The sequence below is a fragment of the Orbicella faveolata genome, unplaced genomic scaffold (assembly GCF_042242905.1).
Source record: "Orbicella faveolata isolate gen_17 unplaced genomic scaffold, um_ofav_v1 contig_35, whole genome shotgun sequence".
NCBI lineage: Eukaryota > Metazoa > Cnidaria > Anthozoa > Scleractinia > Merulinidae > Orbicella > Orbicella faveolata.
In genome coordinates this window covers 2,811,179-2,827,059 of record NW_028301564.1, presented here as the reverse complement: position 1 = coordinate 2,827,059, position 15,881 = coordinate 2,811,179, and the positions used below count along the sequence as shown (strand labels likewise).

General features: G+C 41.1%; 2 protein-coding genes across 4 annotated transcripts; both read right to left on the bottom strand.

Annotated features, from left to right (window-relative positions):
- Nucleotides 1–854: 854 nt before the first annotated feature.
- Nucleotides 855–4,160, bottom strand: LOC110048465 (uncharacterized). Its single transcript, XM_020754259.2, has 5 exons — nucleotides 4,003–4,160; nucleotides 3,679–3,749; nucleotides 2,801–2,864; nucleotides 2,311–2,619; nucleotides 855–1,544 (listed from the first exon to the last, which is right to left on the bottom strand). The coding sequence occupies exons 1-5, from the start codon at nucleotides 4,108–4,110 to the stop codon at nucleotides 1,179–1,181; spliced, it is 918 nt and encodes a 305-aa protein (XP_020609918.2). The 5' UTR covers nucleotides 4,111–4,160; the 3' UTR covers nucleotides 855–1,178.
- Nucleotides 4,161–5,545: 1,385 nt separating this feature from the next.
- LOC110048463 (uncharacterized) lies at nucleotides 5,546–14,103 on the bottom strand. Of its 3 annotated transcripts, none has more exons than XM_089272572.1 (6): nucleotides 14,035–14,103; nucleotides 13,777–13,858; nucleotides 13,329–13,542; nucleotides 10,928–11,052; nucleotides 10,423–10,493; nucleotides 5,546–9,622 (listed from the first exon to the last, which is right to left on the bottom strand). In XM_089272572.1, the coding sequence occupies exons 2-6, from the start codon at nucleotides 13,826–13,828 to the stop codon at nucleotides 6,356–6,358; spliced, it is 3,729 nt and encodes a 1,242-aa protein (XP_089128698.1). In that variant the 5' UTR covers nucleotides 13,829–13,858; nucleotides 14,035–14,103; the 3' UTR covers nucleotides 5,546–6,355. The 3 variants fall into 3 exon arrangements, with proteins under 3 accessions (XP_089128698.1, XP_089128700.1, XP_089128699.1); XM_089272574.1 differs by lacking the exon at nucleotides 14,035–14,103 and adding an exon at nucleotides 13,974–14,022; XM_089272573.1 differs by lacking the exon at nucleotides 14,035–14,103 and adding an exon at nucleotides 13,946–14,006.
- Nucleotides 14,104–15,881: the final 1,778 nt, after the last annotated feature.

Below are 15,881 nucleotides of genomic sequence, written 5' to 3'. Positions count from 1 at the left end.
CTATGTTCTGATGGACTGTTTATCTGTCATGCACAGCTGTTTGACATAAATACTTCAATGGTTTCCTTTTCACACGATCTTTTATCCACAAAAATGTTAAACTTTTCAGAGCAACTTTTTCCAAAACTTTGTTTAGTTTTGATTATCAACCAGGAGAGGGGTGCTCTACCTAATTTTACATGGGGAGGCTCCCCCCTAGAGGTTTAACCCCTTATTACTCTGTGGACCATTTTGACAGAAAAGCTACCCCTCTTATATACCTTTTTTGAATCAATTAACAGTCCTTCTAAAAATATACCAAAATATTTCACTACCCTCTCAAAAACCTCAACTTGTGAGATCCCTACCCTGTTATATCCCTGGAGTCTGAAAAAGGCATAGACCCTTGGTATAGGCCATCATAGGGAGCACCCCCTTCCTGGATTACCATTTACTTTTGGCTCAAGGGGAGGCTGTTTTTAGAGAAGGGGTGCTTTCAAGAGCGCCAACAATAGAGGCTCTTGTAAACGTAATACTGTTCGCTTCATTAATCCACATTTCACAAGGACAAAAATCAAAGTAGAAAAAATCCAGTCCATTCACAGGTCACATAACACCTTTCAACCTAGCCATTACCAGTGAGAATTTCTCAAATGCACCTGCCTGCCCATACGCTACCTATAATATAACCTAGTCCAAGAGGTTTCCTTCTTCTTTTTGCTACTGACATTGGGAAAGAGATTGGAGGTTGTGCCACAAGGTGCAACAAAAAGCCCTAGCCATTACAAGGCAGCTATTTACTAGCCCCCATATCCAATATTTCTCATGCCCTCAACTCAACAATCTTCGACAAAATTAAAGTCCAGACAACAGACTAAGTTCCTGATTAATGTTCGTTTTACTGTTCAATGTCAAATTCAAAACATGAATTTTCTCTACTGATTGCTATATATCTCTTTCAAAGTCAGTTTTGAGAATTGGATGTAACATCTCTTAGCAAGGCCACCTAACAAAAAGTAACCTTCACAGGCAATATCCATGAGTTGATGGTAATATTTCACTCTTGTCAAATGTCTCACAAATATATTAATAGTACTATTGAAAGGCAAAAGACAATGTTTACCATTCCCAAGCGGGAGAGCAAAATACATTTTCGCTATTTTTGGAATAATTTACATTTGATGTTATAATATAACCCTTCAAAGGAAGGAATCTTGAGGTGCTGAATGGAGCTCTTCGTAGTTATTAAACTCGCTTTCTTCCTCGGCCAGTGGCAGGAGCTGAGGCATGGGAATGTTTGGAATATTTAGTTGCATGGAGGCAAGGCTTTGTGGAGACAGTGGATTAAGAGTTGGCGAGACAAGCGAGCTCTGTTGTTCAGGAGAACTTTCCTTGATAATGGCTGGTGTTCCCTTCGTTGAGGAAGATGATGCAGTGGTTTTCTGCTTTGGAGTTTTAGTCCTTGGTTTCTTTGCGGGTGGTTCTTTAGGGACTTTATCTGATGTGTACTTTTTCATTTCTTTTTCATATCTTTCCTTGTCTTTTTCATACATTTCATAATAAACCTGCAACATCAACAAAGTCAACATTCAAGATTATTTTAAATGCATGACTGAATAGAAATTCATCATGTGCAATCATTGCACACCTCTGTCCACAATATATTTCTTAGAACTCTGCTACAACTCTCCAAACACTGGTAGAAAACCTACCACCTCCTCTCCTATATGGTGGTTTCAATGTAATCACTACGATCACTGCAATCCCTAAGATTGCTGAAAAGAAAGTTTAGCAACCTTTGAGACAGTATAGAAGCACCCTTTTGCAATCCTAGCGCAAATAACATTTCAACCATCATTGTGATCAGTTTGACACCACTCTCCAGAGATTGTATTGATTGTTGCACTGATTAATATACCCAAACACACAGAACCATAGACTACTCCATGTCCTCTTTGGCATATTTTAATTCTCTGGTGACGGTGTTGATCGTATAGAAACTGGTCAGCAAGTGAAGCTGCATGGATTGTTCGTCTTCTTTTGTAGCAGTTACAGTAACTGCAGCAATACAACCCAGCCTAACTGAACACTCAGTTGTAATCCTAGTCACACACAGACACTTCACTTCAAATCTGCCACATTAAAAATGGACACCTACCGGTATCTCAAGTAAACATCAGCAGTTTCAAGGCTAAGAGGGTGTCTCCATAAGAGGTTCAACAAGATTCAACAGCTCTGACTTTTGATAATTCATTCTACAACATTCTGACACTTACACAGGAAAAAACAGCATTAGAGCTGTCCCCTCATGGCATCAACAACTCTACGTACCTTCTTGTCATCTGTAGCTAGATTATTCCACTCTTTCGCCAGTGACTTAGTTAATTCGTGATGTCCAATGTTAGGATCCTTTTGATCATCCTGCATGACAGTTCGTTGTTGCTGGCAATACATAAAGAATGCATTTGCTGGTTTCTTGGGTGCGTTGGGATCTTTATCCTTGTCCTTGTCCTTTGGTGCATCACGTTTCTTATTCTTTTTTGCTGGCGGTGAGTCTGGACTCATGAACTCACACGGGAAGAAGGAAGGAGGTGCTGTTTTGGGAAATGCTTCAGAAACTATTTCTGAGAGAAGTTCAGCCTGGCAAGATAAGAAAATTATGAATATGCCAAGTTTAAGGGACAAGTGCCAAGGAAACAAAAAAAAATTGCTGAATCATTGTTGATTTTCCACTGAACAGAAAATGATTTTCACTGATCACAATGACACTGATTCAAAGAAAAAAAAACTCAATTTATGTTCTAGATTTCCTGAACCTTACCTGAAAAGGTGGCTGTGCATCTCTATAGTCATCATTGTAATCATCTAATCTGTCCTTGAGGAAGCTGGTGAAGAGAAAACAGAATTGAAAATTAACTCTTCAATCTTAAAAGAACTTGAGTATGTATTCTCTTCATCTGTATGTGTCGACACACATAGGGGAACAAGTTTCCAGGTCTAGTCCCCATGACAAGTGCCTTGAAGGGTTTACATGAGGGGACTGGTTGCAAGGGCTAATTCGTTGTACCATTCACACGCCGATATTAACTGCACAGTAACATAGTAAAAACTTGGGGGCAAAAGTTTACATTTCTTTCACCCTGCCACTTTCCCTATGTAAAACTGATATAAGCCTAATAAGCCTAAATTAACAATGTAGCATTGAAATAAATCGTAGCATTGAAATAAATCATTGCAATGAAAAGAAAATGTAGATTGTTTACCTAAATTATCCAGTGCCTCTTTTTTGCGATTTCCAATGACAGAGTTGCCAATATTTTTTGTTGAAAAATTACATCAAAATTCTCGCGTAGAAACACACCATACTGCTTCTTTGACATCAACGCCGTATTCCCAAGCCAAATGGTAAGGCACCATATCAAACAGCTCGTAAGTAGTTATGGGAGTCTTTCATGTGGATCTGTTGTTGGTTTATTTTAATTTTGTCACAAAAAGTTCACATGAAGGGTTTTAAGGAACAACTCGCAGCCACTTTTAAACTACTGGTCCCTTGAGAAACAGTTAGTTCTAATTCTTCCCAACTTCTTCTCTGGAAACATCAAGATATTCAAAAAGACAAAAGAAACAACTGCCTCCTCGGACCTGTAAGCTTAATTATCGACCTTCTTGTATATCTTGTAGATAAGCTTATATTCTTACCTTCGCTGCTTTCGGTAACGTTTTAAGAGAGTTTTGACATGGTAAATGCGATTGACAAATCTTTCATTTTCCTGCAAGTCCAAACAAACAGGCATTAAACTATAAATTCTTAGCCTTCGTTGCAGCCGGACGTGTCAAAAAGTCCTCGGTATAGTATATATACCGGCCGTTTAGACTGCCTGCGACACAGGCTATAAATTCTCACCTCGCAGAAAATAACTTAATAAACTAACAGCTTCCTTTTCTGGTGTGTTTTACGCGAACAATTACATCGTTAGGAAACAGTGAGAAATTTTCTGTGTAGTTCTCTAGGTAATACATCACCTGCTCGATCTGCCTGCAGTGTTTAAGCAAAGTAAAGTACTTTTCTTTCCACAGAGTTTCGTGATTTGAAGACACATTAGGAAAGTGTTGCTCGCTTTCGTCCGCCATATTGTTTCCATCCCTACCGACAGCCTTTGCGCTATTTGGATGAGTTTGGCGGGGAGGGCAGATGGGGCCTGGGCGGGAGTGATGGGGGAGGGAAGTATTTCTTTTCGATTCCGGCCACGCACTTCATTTTTTGAGTTTCTTCTCTCGTTCTTTTATGGTGTTTCTTCGGAGTAATATTTTTGATAATTACCCAATACTCTCTTTTAACTGTTTTCTTTCAATCAATATTTTGAAAAAGCAATTCGCTGAGACAAGAGAACACTAATTCGTGAACTTGGGAACACCTTCAATCCTGGCCTTCAACACCCAAAATATGGGAGCAGGCAGTGGATCAAAAAATATTTTGTTTACTTTTCCAAAATAAAGGCAAAAGCAACATTTAATGGGCTCTTTGGGCTCCAGTTTTCTATGAGCGAATAGTAATAGGGCTGAATTAAACGCGTTGTTTTTATACCTACTTGCACCTTTGGCCCGGGGGTGGAGGGACTCGCATATGAAAAGGCCGGGGAGGCGCATCGGAAAATTTGAATTAAACCCCTAACGGAGACCAAACTGGGACGGGGCTCGGGCTCAATCACCAGCAACTGTTCAGGTGAGAGAGACCGCGCTGGAAGACCGGACTCGAGAGACTAGCGAAAATCGAGCCTAAAAACGGAAATAAGAACGTTTGGTTATCATTCATTCGAGTGCACCCCAAAAGACACTTTGGCAGCTCAAAATAGCATGAATACCCTAATTTAGACCAGAATCCTTGATTTATACCCCTTAGTCTCTCTCCTCTTCAGAGGCCTCTTTCGTGCTGCCTTGACCGTAGGTTGGTAGTTCGGAGGCTGGAGAGAGGGAAAAACGGAAGAGCGCGGGGAACGCCCCCCGTCCTCCACGCGCCTTCCACACCCAATATTCAATTTCACACAGGTAGCCTCTGCGGAGAAGAGAGCCCCTAAATGGGACAACGAGCATTCCCGACCTTTTCAACTGGGAGTCCCCTCCCGGGCCTTTTGGTACGCTTCGGCGGCATTTCAGGCGAATTTGGTCGACCCGTGGTTCGTATTTTGGTGAGACGCTGTCGAGCCGGCCCTGTCGAAACAAAATACAATGGTGGGTAAGAAAGTTAATCCACTATAGGCCTTATTTCCGGAAAACTCAAAAGGTGCAAGGATTAGCTAATCCTGTGACGCCGAATTCAGGCAAAATGTGAGAATGTCGCTTATTTCGAGGGTCTTTTAATTAATTCTGCCGCGTTCTGCCTGTTCCGCAATCTCAATCCCAGGTTCCCTTGCCTCAAGGGAAGCAAAGGCGAGAGAGCTTGGGATCGAGGTTGCTTGTTTCGAATTCGGCTCACGTAGTGCGCGCGAAGTAGCTACCTCCCAAAGACCACATCCTCTCAGGACAGAAGGAATGAAAAACAGGAAAGAGAATTGAGATGCTGCTCATATGGCACAAAAGAAAGGAAGTTTATTATTTAACTTTTTTTAGCAATTTATTCATATCATATCTATTATAAATAAAGGCTATAAATCAATATATCATATACGTTCTATTTCAGCTGTTACAAAACGTTTTGTAATATAACATATGCTCTGATTGGTTGTTCCGTCGTTTTCCATAGGACTATATGTAAACACGGTGTTCCTCCATTTTGTTGGATTCATCCTCTTGTTAACAAAACAGAAAACGAACGCTTCCACTTTAAAAGCACTTTTGATGCAAACACTCAACAAGTATGCGAAAAAGTTTACAGTAAAGCTCTGACTGCAGCATGGGTTTTAAAGAATTTTCGATTTCTCTCAAACTATCTCGTATATGAACTGACGTAAACAAGCGGGCCACTTTTTTCAATACTTTCTAATTAAAAAACTGTTATATAATCTATTCAAGCCAAATGCTTTTCTTTTAAATACATTTTTTGAAAAACTCAACTTAAAGTGGTCTTTTGTGGCTATTTTAGTTTTAGTAAAAGCTTTTAAAAAATGTCTCAAAGTTCTGCAACCAGGTGAGTAACTCAAAACCCGCCACTTGCAGACGTCTTACTGGCAAAGTTTGAAGTTTCCTTTCTAAACTATGAGATTTTGACAAAGAGCTGAATAAAAAAATCAGCTGACAACTAAAAACAGTACGCAAACAGTCTCGCAAAATTAGACGCTTTCCGATCCCTGTGAATTTGCTGGAGTAGCTGCCGTCCGCTAAAACACAAGGCTAAACTAGTAGGCGAACAGATGCAAACAAACATCATGTTTCAGCTAATTCAACTATCTTCCTTATCCACGCCAGTAGGACCATCACCAAAAGAGAGAACAGGGTTATCATAAGCATGCCTCGATTCTTCCTGGGGACTCTCATTATCCAGTAAAAGCTGCCGACTTCCGAACGATCCAGAAGACTTGGGGATATCTTCGCTGGGTTCGGCGACCGTTATTCCTTTCACTGAGAGCTTTGGGAGGTTCTTCCACTCCGGCATACCCATAGCGCCTACATTAAACTTTTCTTCTTTCGCATCACTGCGGTTTGATGCCGCAACACGGCCGCCGGTGGAAGCTACATCGTATGGATAAGCCCCTGCCTCTGCTTGAAACTCATCGTCCGCATTAGGGTCAGGGGCTGCGGCATCCTGTTCCACAGGCTCACCATAGTAGTTCACCCTGGAATACTGACTGCTCGCGCGAGGAACACCTTGAAATCGTCTTAGTTCATAATTTGCGTCACTGGGGAGGAAGAAGCTGCCCTCGCGCCGATCCCGACGGCATCGCGCAACCAACACAATGAAGCCCACGATGAAGATGAGCGCCATAAGAGCACCAAACGTTATGTAAAGGATAAAAGCGATTTCACTCTTCTTACCTTCTGTGGTGGGAGCCAGTGTAGATGGTGTAGTTGGTCGTACAACTTCTAGTTTACTTGCTCTGAACGTTTTGTTATCAACAGTTACACTGATATTCCCGTTGTCGACTAGTTTCTTCAACACCTGTGAAACATTTGCCTTTCCACTCGTTCCACTGATTGTAAAAGTGACTCTTATTGAGCCGCAGACAATATCATTGACGGCGATAGCCTCTTCCGGGATACCCAGTTTTTCAGCCACTTCACGAACGAACTCTTGTTCAAATTTCTTTTCCGTCTCCTTATTACCCACGACGTCTCCACAATTTCCTTCAAACTCGATGACAATGGTTTCATTTTCATAAACAGGTGGTTTTTCAGTAACCACCGCGGGCGACGATGAAGGAAGTGGTTCTCTTTTTGTGGAGGTAGGCAAAATAACGGCAGACGTAGACAATCTTGTTGATCCTGATGTCAAAGAACTTGATAAAACTCTTAGAGGGGTAGAACTTGTTTCCGCAGGAGTTAATGGGGTACTGATTACAGGTAACGACGAGGAAACGATTGGTTGTAAAGTGGTTGCAACTGGACTCTTTTGGCCCGAAGTCGAAGACGGCCCCAAAGTTTCTGAAGGTAGAGAACTGGAAAACGGAGAGATTAAAGAAGATGGCAAACTTGCAACTGAAGATGACGGCTTGATAGGTACAATCAATGTTGTTGCTTGTGTTTTGGTAAATGAGCTAACAACCATGGAACTTGACCTGGATTCGCTTTCAGTAGGTCTTACTGCAACAGAACTAAACATAGAAGGGCTAACTGGCAGAGATGCAGTTGGAGCTGTTACTTTAGTAGTCACCGGAACCGACGTAGATTGGCCAACCGGAGAAGAAACAACTGGCACCGTTGTAGCACTAGAACTTGGAGCTACTGCCTGCGAAGTCAAGGAGTTCGACACTGTTCGGCCAACAGCAGGACTTGAACTTAGCCTTGAACTAGGAAGTGGCAACTTGGTCTTCATGGAACTCGACACGGATTGGCTAACAGCAGGACTTGAACTTGGAATTGGCACCTTGATCGTCGTGGAACTCGACACGGATTGGCTAACAGCTAAACTTGAACTTGGAATTGGCACCTTGATCGTCATGGAACTCGACATGGATTGGCTAACAGCTAAACTTGAACTAGGAATTAACACCTTGGTCGTCATGGAACTCGACACGGATTGGCTAACAGCTAAACTTGAACTTGGAATTGGCACCTCGATCGTCATGGAACTCGACACGGATTGGCTAACAGCAGGACTTGAACTTGGAATTGGCACCTCGATCGTCATGGAACTCGACACGGATTGGCTAACAGCTAAATTTGAACTAGGAATTGGCACCTTGGTCGTCATGGAACTCGACAAGGATTGGCTAATAGCTAAACTTGAACTAGGAATTAACACCTTGGTCGTCATGGAACTCGACACGGATTGGCTAACAGCAGGACTTGAACTTGGAATTGGCACCTCGATCGTCATGGAACTCGACATGGATTGGCTAACAGCTAAACTTGAACTAGGAATTGACACCTTGGTCGTCATGGAACTTGACACGGATTGGCTAACAGCTAAACTTGAACTAGGACTTGGCACCTTGATCGTCATGGAACTCGACACGGATTGGCTAACAGCAGGACTTGAACTTGGAATTGGCACCTCGATCGTCATGGAACTCGACACGGATTGGCTAACAGCTAAATTTGAACTAGGAATTGGCACCTTGGTCGTCATGGAACTCGACAAGGATTGGCTAATAGCTAAACTTGAACTAGGAATTAACACCTTGGTCGTCATGGAACTCGACACGGATTGGCTAACAGCAGGACTTGAACTTGGAATTGGCACCTCGATCGTCATGGAACTCGACATGGATTGGCTAACAGCTAAACTTGAACTAGGAATTGACACCTTGGTTGTCATGGAACTTGACACGGATTGGCTAACAGCTAAACTTGAACTAGGACTTGGCACCTTGATCGTCATGGAACTCGACACGGATTGGCTAACAGCAGGACTTGAACTTGGAATTGATACCTTGGTAGTGATGGAACTGGACACGGACTGGCCAACTGCAGGACTTGAACTGGGAACTGGTACGTTAATAGTCATGGAGCTCAATACAGACTGGCCAACAACAGGACTTGAACTTGGAGTTGATACCCTAGTAGTCATGGAAATCGATACAGATTGGCCAAATGCAGGACGTGAACTGGGAACTGATATCTTGGTAGTCATGGTGCTTGACAGGGATTGGACAAAAGCAGAACTTGAGCTTGGAATTGATGCCCTAGGGGCCATAGAGCTGGACACGGATTGGACAATAGCAGGACTTGAACTGGGAATTGGCACCTCGGTCGTCAAGGGACTCGAAGCGGATTGGCCAACAGCTGAACTTGAACTTGGAATTGATACCTTGGTTGACATGGAGCTCGAAACGTACCTAGTAGTCATGGAGCGCGACACGGATGAGCCAACATTTCTCCTCTCTCTGTGGTGGACGTTACCCTTCTCTCTCTGGAACAGCTCGATCACTGCACTCTCCAGATTCCTTGCAGAAATTAAACGCACTTTCCTTGAAGCGAAACGATCCTCGTCATCAAGACTACTTGACCGAGGATCAAAGTCTCCAGGTGATATCAATGAGATCATTTTCTAGAATAGAAAGAAAATAAATCATTCGTAAGATGAGTTTACTTACCCTACAAAAACACAATTACTTCCGAACAAATCAATGGAAAAAAATTCCGTAATGGGGTTGACAAATATCGCAACGTTTTCCACGATGTGCAGTGCTCCCAAATTGCCACTTATATGCGCGTCCCTATAGACTAACAATTCTTTTTTATTCGGAATCCAGAACTCCGTTTTGCCTCTTGAAACAGACGAAATTTCGTCTTGAAGATCAGCAAAATACACATCTCATTTACAAAGTGCGTTAGGGCAAAATTATGACGGCCACACAAAACATAAATGTCAATTAAATTAGCCATTTCAAATTGAATCTTTCAGTGGCCTTTTTTCTCCAAAAGTAATTTCTCAGATGGTTAACAGGAAAACTTTGGCTTAAGCGTTATTTCTTCAGGCATGGTCAACATATGATTCAGTGGCGGATCCAGACCTTGAGCTAAAGCGGGGGCGGGGGGTGGGGAGCTGTTTTTTTTTTTTGCTTGCCCTGCCGGTTTTTCTTCCTTCTGTGATTTTTTTTCTTTTTTAACCCAAAATAGGGAGGCAGGCCCCCCTGGGCCCTTCCCCTAGATCCACCACTGTGATTGATTTGAATACTGGTTCCTGCACTGAGATTGGAGCCCCACTCCACCAATCCCCCTCCCCCCTCCACTCCTACATATATTCCTCCCAATTACCAAGGGTAGTTGAAAAACAAAATGTCCCACTAATTGTTTTTTATGATACAGACTTCATTATACTGAACATGCAGAACGGCTAAACATTACCATTCCATCAGCTGCCACAACATCACCCTGAATCACCCATATCATTAGTTTGGTGTCCAAGGGGAGCATACCTTAAAAGAAATAACCCAAGTCAATGAAGTCTTTAATATTTAGTAGTAACGTTTTACATGTTAATAACCATAAATAAACAGTAGAAGTCAGTGTTTTCATTTAACATCTTTATGTGTAAAAAGTGAGAGCAAGGGAGGGTGCAGGGGTATAATGCCAGTTCCCTGAGAACAATTGGAAAAATTGTCTTGCTTGTTTCCTTGAATTTAACTGCAGCAGTGTGACTTAAAGTGAAGTGTTCAAAGCAGATAAAGGTGTGTTATAATTTTGTGGCAAATTATTTTCTACATCAAAATGAACTAGCGAGATACTTTGGTGCCAACTGGTGTTGTTTTAGCACAAGAGCTCAAGACTACGTTCATTTGCATGAGTCTCAATGTATAGGACATGAGAACTCAGAAACAATCAGCAGCCTATGTTCATTGGATCAAACTACCTTTTCTTTGAGCAGAAATTAATATCTGTGGAACATCTGCTTTACTGTCGGCGACACAGATAATAACATTTGCCTCCTCTTCTAAAAGCCATGGAAGCATTTCTTTTTTTGAAATGGACAATGTTCTGTTAAAAAAAAAATTAACAATGAGTATGAAAACTGTTGAAAGAAAAAAGTAGAAAGGAGAATAAACAATTACAAGATCTGTTAAGTTTGAAGACCCTCTTGTTCATCTAATAACACAACTCATTTTCTTACTAACACCCCTCCAACAGAGGGCTCTTTGATTTGAACCCCTCCTCAAGTTTTGGTTCATATTTTCCTTTAACAATTTTGGCTTTTGAGAATCCTCTCCTTCTTGGAATTTCACATAACCCTCCAACCCTCCTTAGGGTCACTGGACATGGGTATTTTCTTGGGTGGATACAGGATTTTAGAAAAGGGGGCTGAAGATATGGACTGTGGAGGGCAGTCCTCTGTAGGATGTTAGGGGGACTTCTTCGCCCTCAAACTGTTTAAAATTAAGATCCTTGGAAAAGGGATTCCTGGCATTCTGAGGCCACATAAGCATGTTGTAATGTCTCATTTATTTTTAATTTTAGGGGTTCTACTGAACCCCCCAATTACCCCCCCCCCCCTTTAGATTCGACCCAGATTTTCTGGAGCCACGCATTCCAGTGAGGTCAGTGGTATATTCCATTATTTTTGTTGAAGGACTCTTCAGGGGATGGGAAAGGGAGTTTTACACATTCATTGTTTTATATACCTAAATTTATTCATCATTGATTGATAAAATACAATCTGCAATAATATTTTTATTGTAAATAATTTGCATTCCTTATTTCTAAATATGTGACATAATACAGGTTGGAGACTGCGCATGCAAGACTAATTTGAATTTGCAAAATACCTATCAACAATGACGACATAAGAATCTACGTACAGCAATCCCACTGAGGAAGAGGAGCAGACTACCAAGACTCAAGAGATACTTAAGTAGGACCACACTCCAAGGTTTATACCCCTAAGTGAGACAATGAGCATCCCCGACCTTTTCACACGGGAGTCCCAGCTCCCCCCCCCACACACCCCCCACCCCCCGCCTCTGCTGGGACAGACATATTTAGGTTTCAACAAATTTTGTCCAGTGTTTGAATAGCTAATATTTTTCATTTAATAATTCTTGGACAACCATAATATTTTTGAGGAAGGAAGAATAATTTCATAAAATCTGTGGTAAATTATTTTAGAAGCTGACCCAACTGTGTTTCATGACATCAGAATTAAGATGTTCTGTCAGACGAGAATGGACTCTCTGGCGAATAATTTCTGGTCTTAGTCCTAGGATAAGTTTTGTTTATATAATGTCATCACCAGCTTATGAAGTGTGCAAGGCTGTATTTTCAGCTAAGGAGTGAGAACATACAGACAGCTTGGTAGCCTACCCCACCCCCACCCCCACCCCCACCCCTACCCTCCTGCATAGGAAAGATCAATGAGTTTATAACATTGGATAAACTACAGAATGTTTTTTTTTTCTTGACCCCTTAAAATTGGGAGCAAAGTAAATGTGTAAGGTAATGCAAATTATTGCCAAATTTTCCTCACTAAACTGTTTCGAAGAAAATGGACTGAAAATAAAGTTACGCAGAACACTTTTAGCTTAAAAATTTATTAAGCAGCATCTTAACAAGAGACAAGACAGAAAGCCCAATATATGTTCAAGCTGAGCGCGTGATCATGCCCTCACGCCGTGTGTTGACGATGCTGCAGATAACAGCTGAAACACTTTCTCTAATGATTCATTCGTCAAAATAGAGTCCCAAGCATAAGTTTAAATAATTTACGACCTCAAAATCGCTACTATTTTAAATGATACCTCACTATGTAGGCAGATGACACAGTTTTCTCGCAGAAATATCCATCGCCTTTACGCCATATAATTTCATGCGTGCACATCATGGTATTTCACGTCAACAGTAAAAATTAACCTAGCATGATCAAGTGCCAAATTCCGCGTACGAAAATAATTTCAAGGCAAAGAGTAACCGACTAATTGATGTTGCGTGGGAAACAAGAGCAAAACTGATATTTTTATGCAGCGTCGCTTAGTAGAAGTTTCGTACTATAAAATTCCAAAGGTTGTAAATGTAGACGAGTGATAAAGGAAGGGTAAATAAATTTTCTTGGAGGAAAAATAATATACAGCCGATGTTCTCACCTCAGATATTTGCTCCGTATATCAAGCAATTTTTACCGCTAGAATGATCTCAACTATCAATGCGTGAAATCGCTATATGAAAGCTCGCGAGCCGAGACAATTGAAATTACACGCTGTTTTAATCTTGCATTGCTCAACAACACAACAGAATTCAACAAAACCATTCTTCGCCGTTCTTACCTGTCTTGTACTCTCGACAATGTCCTAAATGAGCCGTGGGATTTGATAAAGCGTCCATCCTGCCCTCGCTGAACGATCACTAATCTACTGAAAACATCGGCTAAACCTCTGTCTGCTAAAGATGTGTACAGCTTATCAACATTGATCGTCGAATTAGGAAGATCCGTTACAAGAAATGCTCTTGATCCACCCCAAGTGTTAACTGAGTCGCGAGCTGCAAGTGTTAAAGAAGATGCAATATAATAAAGTGTTAAAATGCAATGCTATTCAGACAGTTTTTCCAAATTATTTCACACAACACGCGATTGCAACAGTTTTAGACAAGTTATGTTGTTGATGCTGATGTCCCGCAAGTGAATGGAAATCCAGCACACCATAGATTTCCTGGAGGAAGAACTCAACGAAGTATCGAAAGCAAAGTGTTTCAAAACCAGCAAAATTTTCTTACCTTCACTATCCAAAACACAGATTCCAAGAAACAAAACAAAGAAGGCAAGCATCGCGATCTTCGTCGGCAAAACTTCATAAACCTTTAATAAACAAGGAAAATAATTAAAGCAGCACTGGTTAAATGCGTGCTCCAAGTTGAATAAATTCAGTGGTCTCCATTTCAATACATCATATTCGTATAAACAGGCTCATTACTGTTATTGTTTAGGACTGAAAAACACAAGGCAGATATTAGACCTCACGACAAAGACCTTACCGTGAGTGAATCGAACGTAACCGTTCCGCACGAGACTACCCGAAAAGTGTTGCAACACTCGGCGCCTACGTCATCATTGAGTAAATTTATAAACAAACTTTCAGTTTTCCATCGATCATATTACATGAGCAAAATTTTTTAACAAAGCACTGCTGCTGAATATTTTGGAAGTAACAGAAAAAACAGGAGTCAACCGGGCAAAGTGAAGGAAAAAAACTGCGGAGATCTCTTTCATTTTTCACCAAAAGGGGCTTTTTGATGTCTCTAAAAGTCTTTTTAAAAGTCTTCTGAAATCAGTGCGAAGTCACGCCCGCGTTTTACATGTAGCAGTCTTTCGGTGTATGATTACCCATTTACTACTTTACATCGACAATTAACTTTTTTCCTCGTCGGAATATATTTGTTTTTCTTCCCTGTCTTGCGAATTAAGTGCCCTGGGATGTTCGCTCAAGTTCTTCTTCACTTGTTGTCCTCTATTTCTCCTCTAGACCTCACATGGGAACTTGTTTATTTGGGTACAGAAATGAACCACGTGTCTGAAACTTCCGAATAGCGAAAAAACTCAGCTGCCTGAAACACCAGAATAAGGAAAATCTCGGGTTTCTGAAACACCCGAATAAGGAGAATCTCGGGTTTCTGAAACACCCGAATAAGGAGAATCTCGGGTTTCTGAAACACCCGAATAAGGAAAATCTCGGGTTTCTAAAACATCTGAATAGAGGAAACGTGTGATTTTTACGGTCACGAAGATAACAGTCACGAATAGTGTTTGCATGTTGAATGAACACAGTCAGCCTTGAGTTCAGTTGTGTTGTCTAGATCTCGCCCCGGTTCATTCCCGGTTACCCTAAGTGGCAAACTCTAGATCCATAGTGGCTATATCTATATAATTAGCTCTCCATAATTGCGGTGTTTCAATATCGTCCCAATTGACCATGCCATACTGACAACTTGTTCGACGGATGTCCAATCGAAAAGTAGACATTCAAATATTTAATATCACTGGATTACACACGAAACAAGACGAAAAATACTTTTTGTAGCACGACCTGTACATTACTGTCTTTTGATGCCAGAGGAAAAATTTAGGCTGTTCTCTGACCCGAAATCTGAAAAATTGCTTGTTTTCCGCGGCAAGGAACTTTATCTCTGCGGAAAAAAAATAAAAGCAAATGCTCTCAGCCACTAATCATCTTCTGATTGTGAATCGCTTTCTAAAACTCCTTTTTAAATATGTCTAATATTCTCAGTAGTCTGGTTGGAAAAATCGACTCGTGGCAAATCCAGAGGATTATCGGCAAAGACTATTCATTAAATCTTTTCCGTGATGGTTTAATATCTGAAAAAAAAAACCCTGTCATCAAGTAGTTTTTGACCTCGACTAATGTCACCCCCCTCAAAATATTAGCATTGAAAACATGTTAGACACAAGGAAAACAAAATACGAAATTAACTTTTGTGGTGAAACCATTGTACAACCCTGAGTTCTCATGCTTATGTAACCGGGGCAAATAGTTATATTTGATTGCAGATTAGTAGGTTCTGTAAAAGTTATTGCCGGATATAGTCGCTGAAAACTGTGATGTCGGGATCTGATCAACCGTTTCTTCGATATTCTTTTTCTGAACGTTGTGAAACGCATCAGGTTTCCCAGATTCTACTTGATAAAAATGTAAATCGTGTCTGAAAATATAGTCAATGATATATAATCGTTCCACGGCATATGTATTTCTATTTCTGTGATTCGGAAACTTATACGTTAGGTAAAACAGAAATGTACCGTATCGATAACATCAACATTCCCCCAGTGGGCATACCCCGGGCATTTGAACAGTTGATGTGCCCCT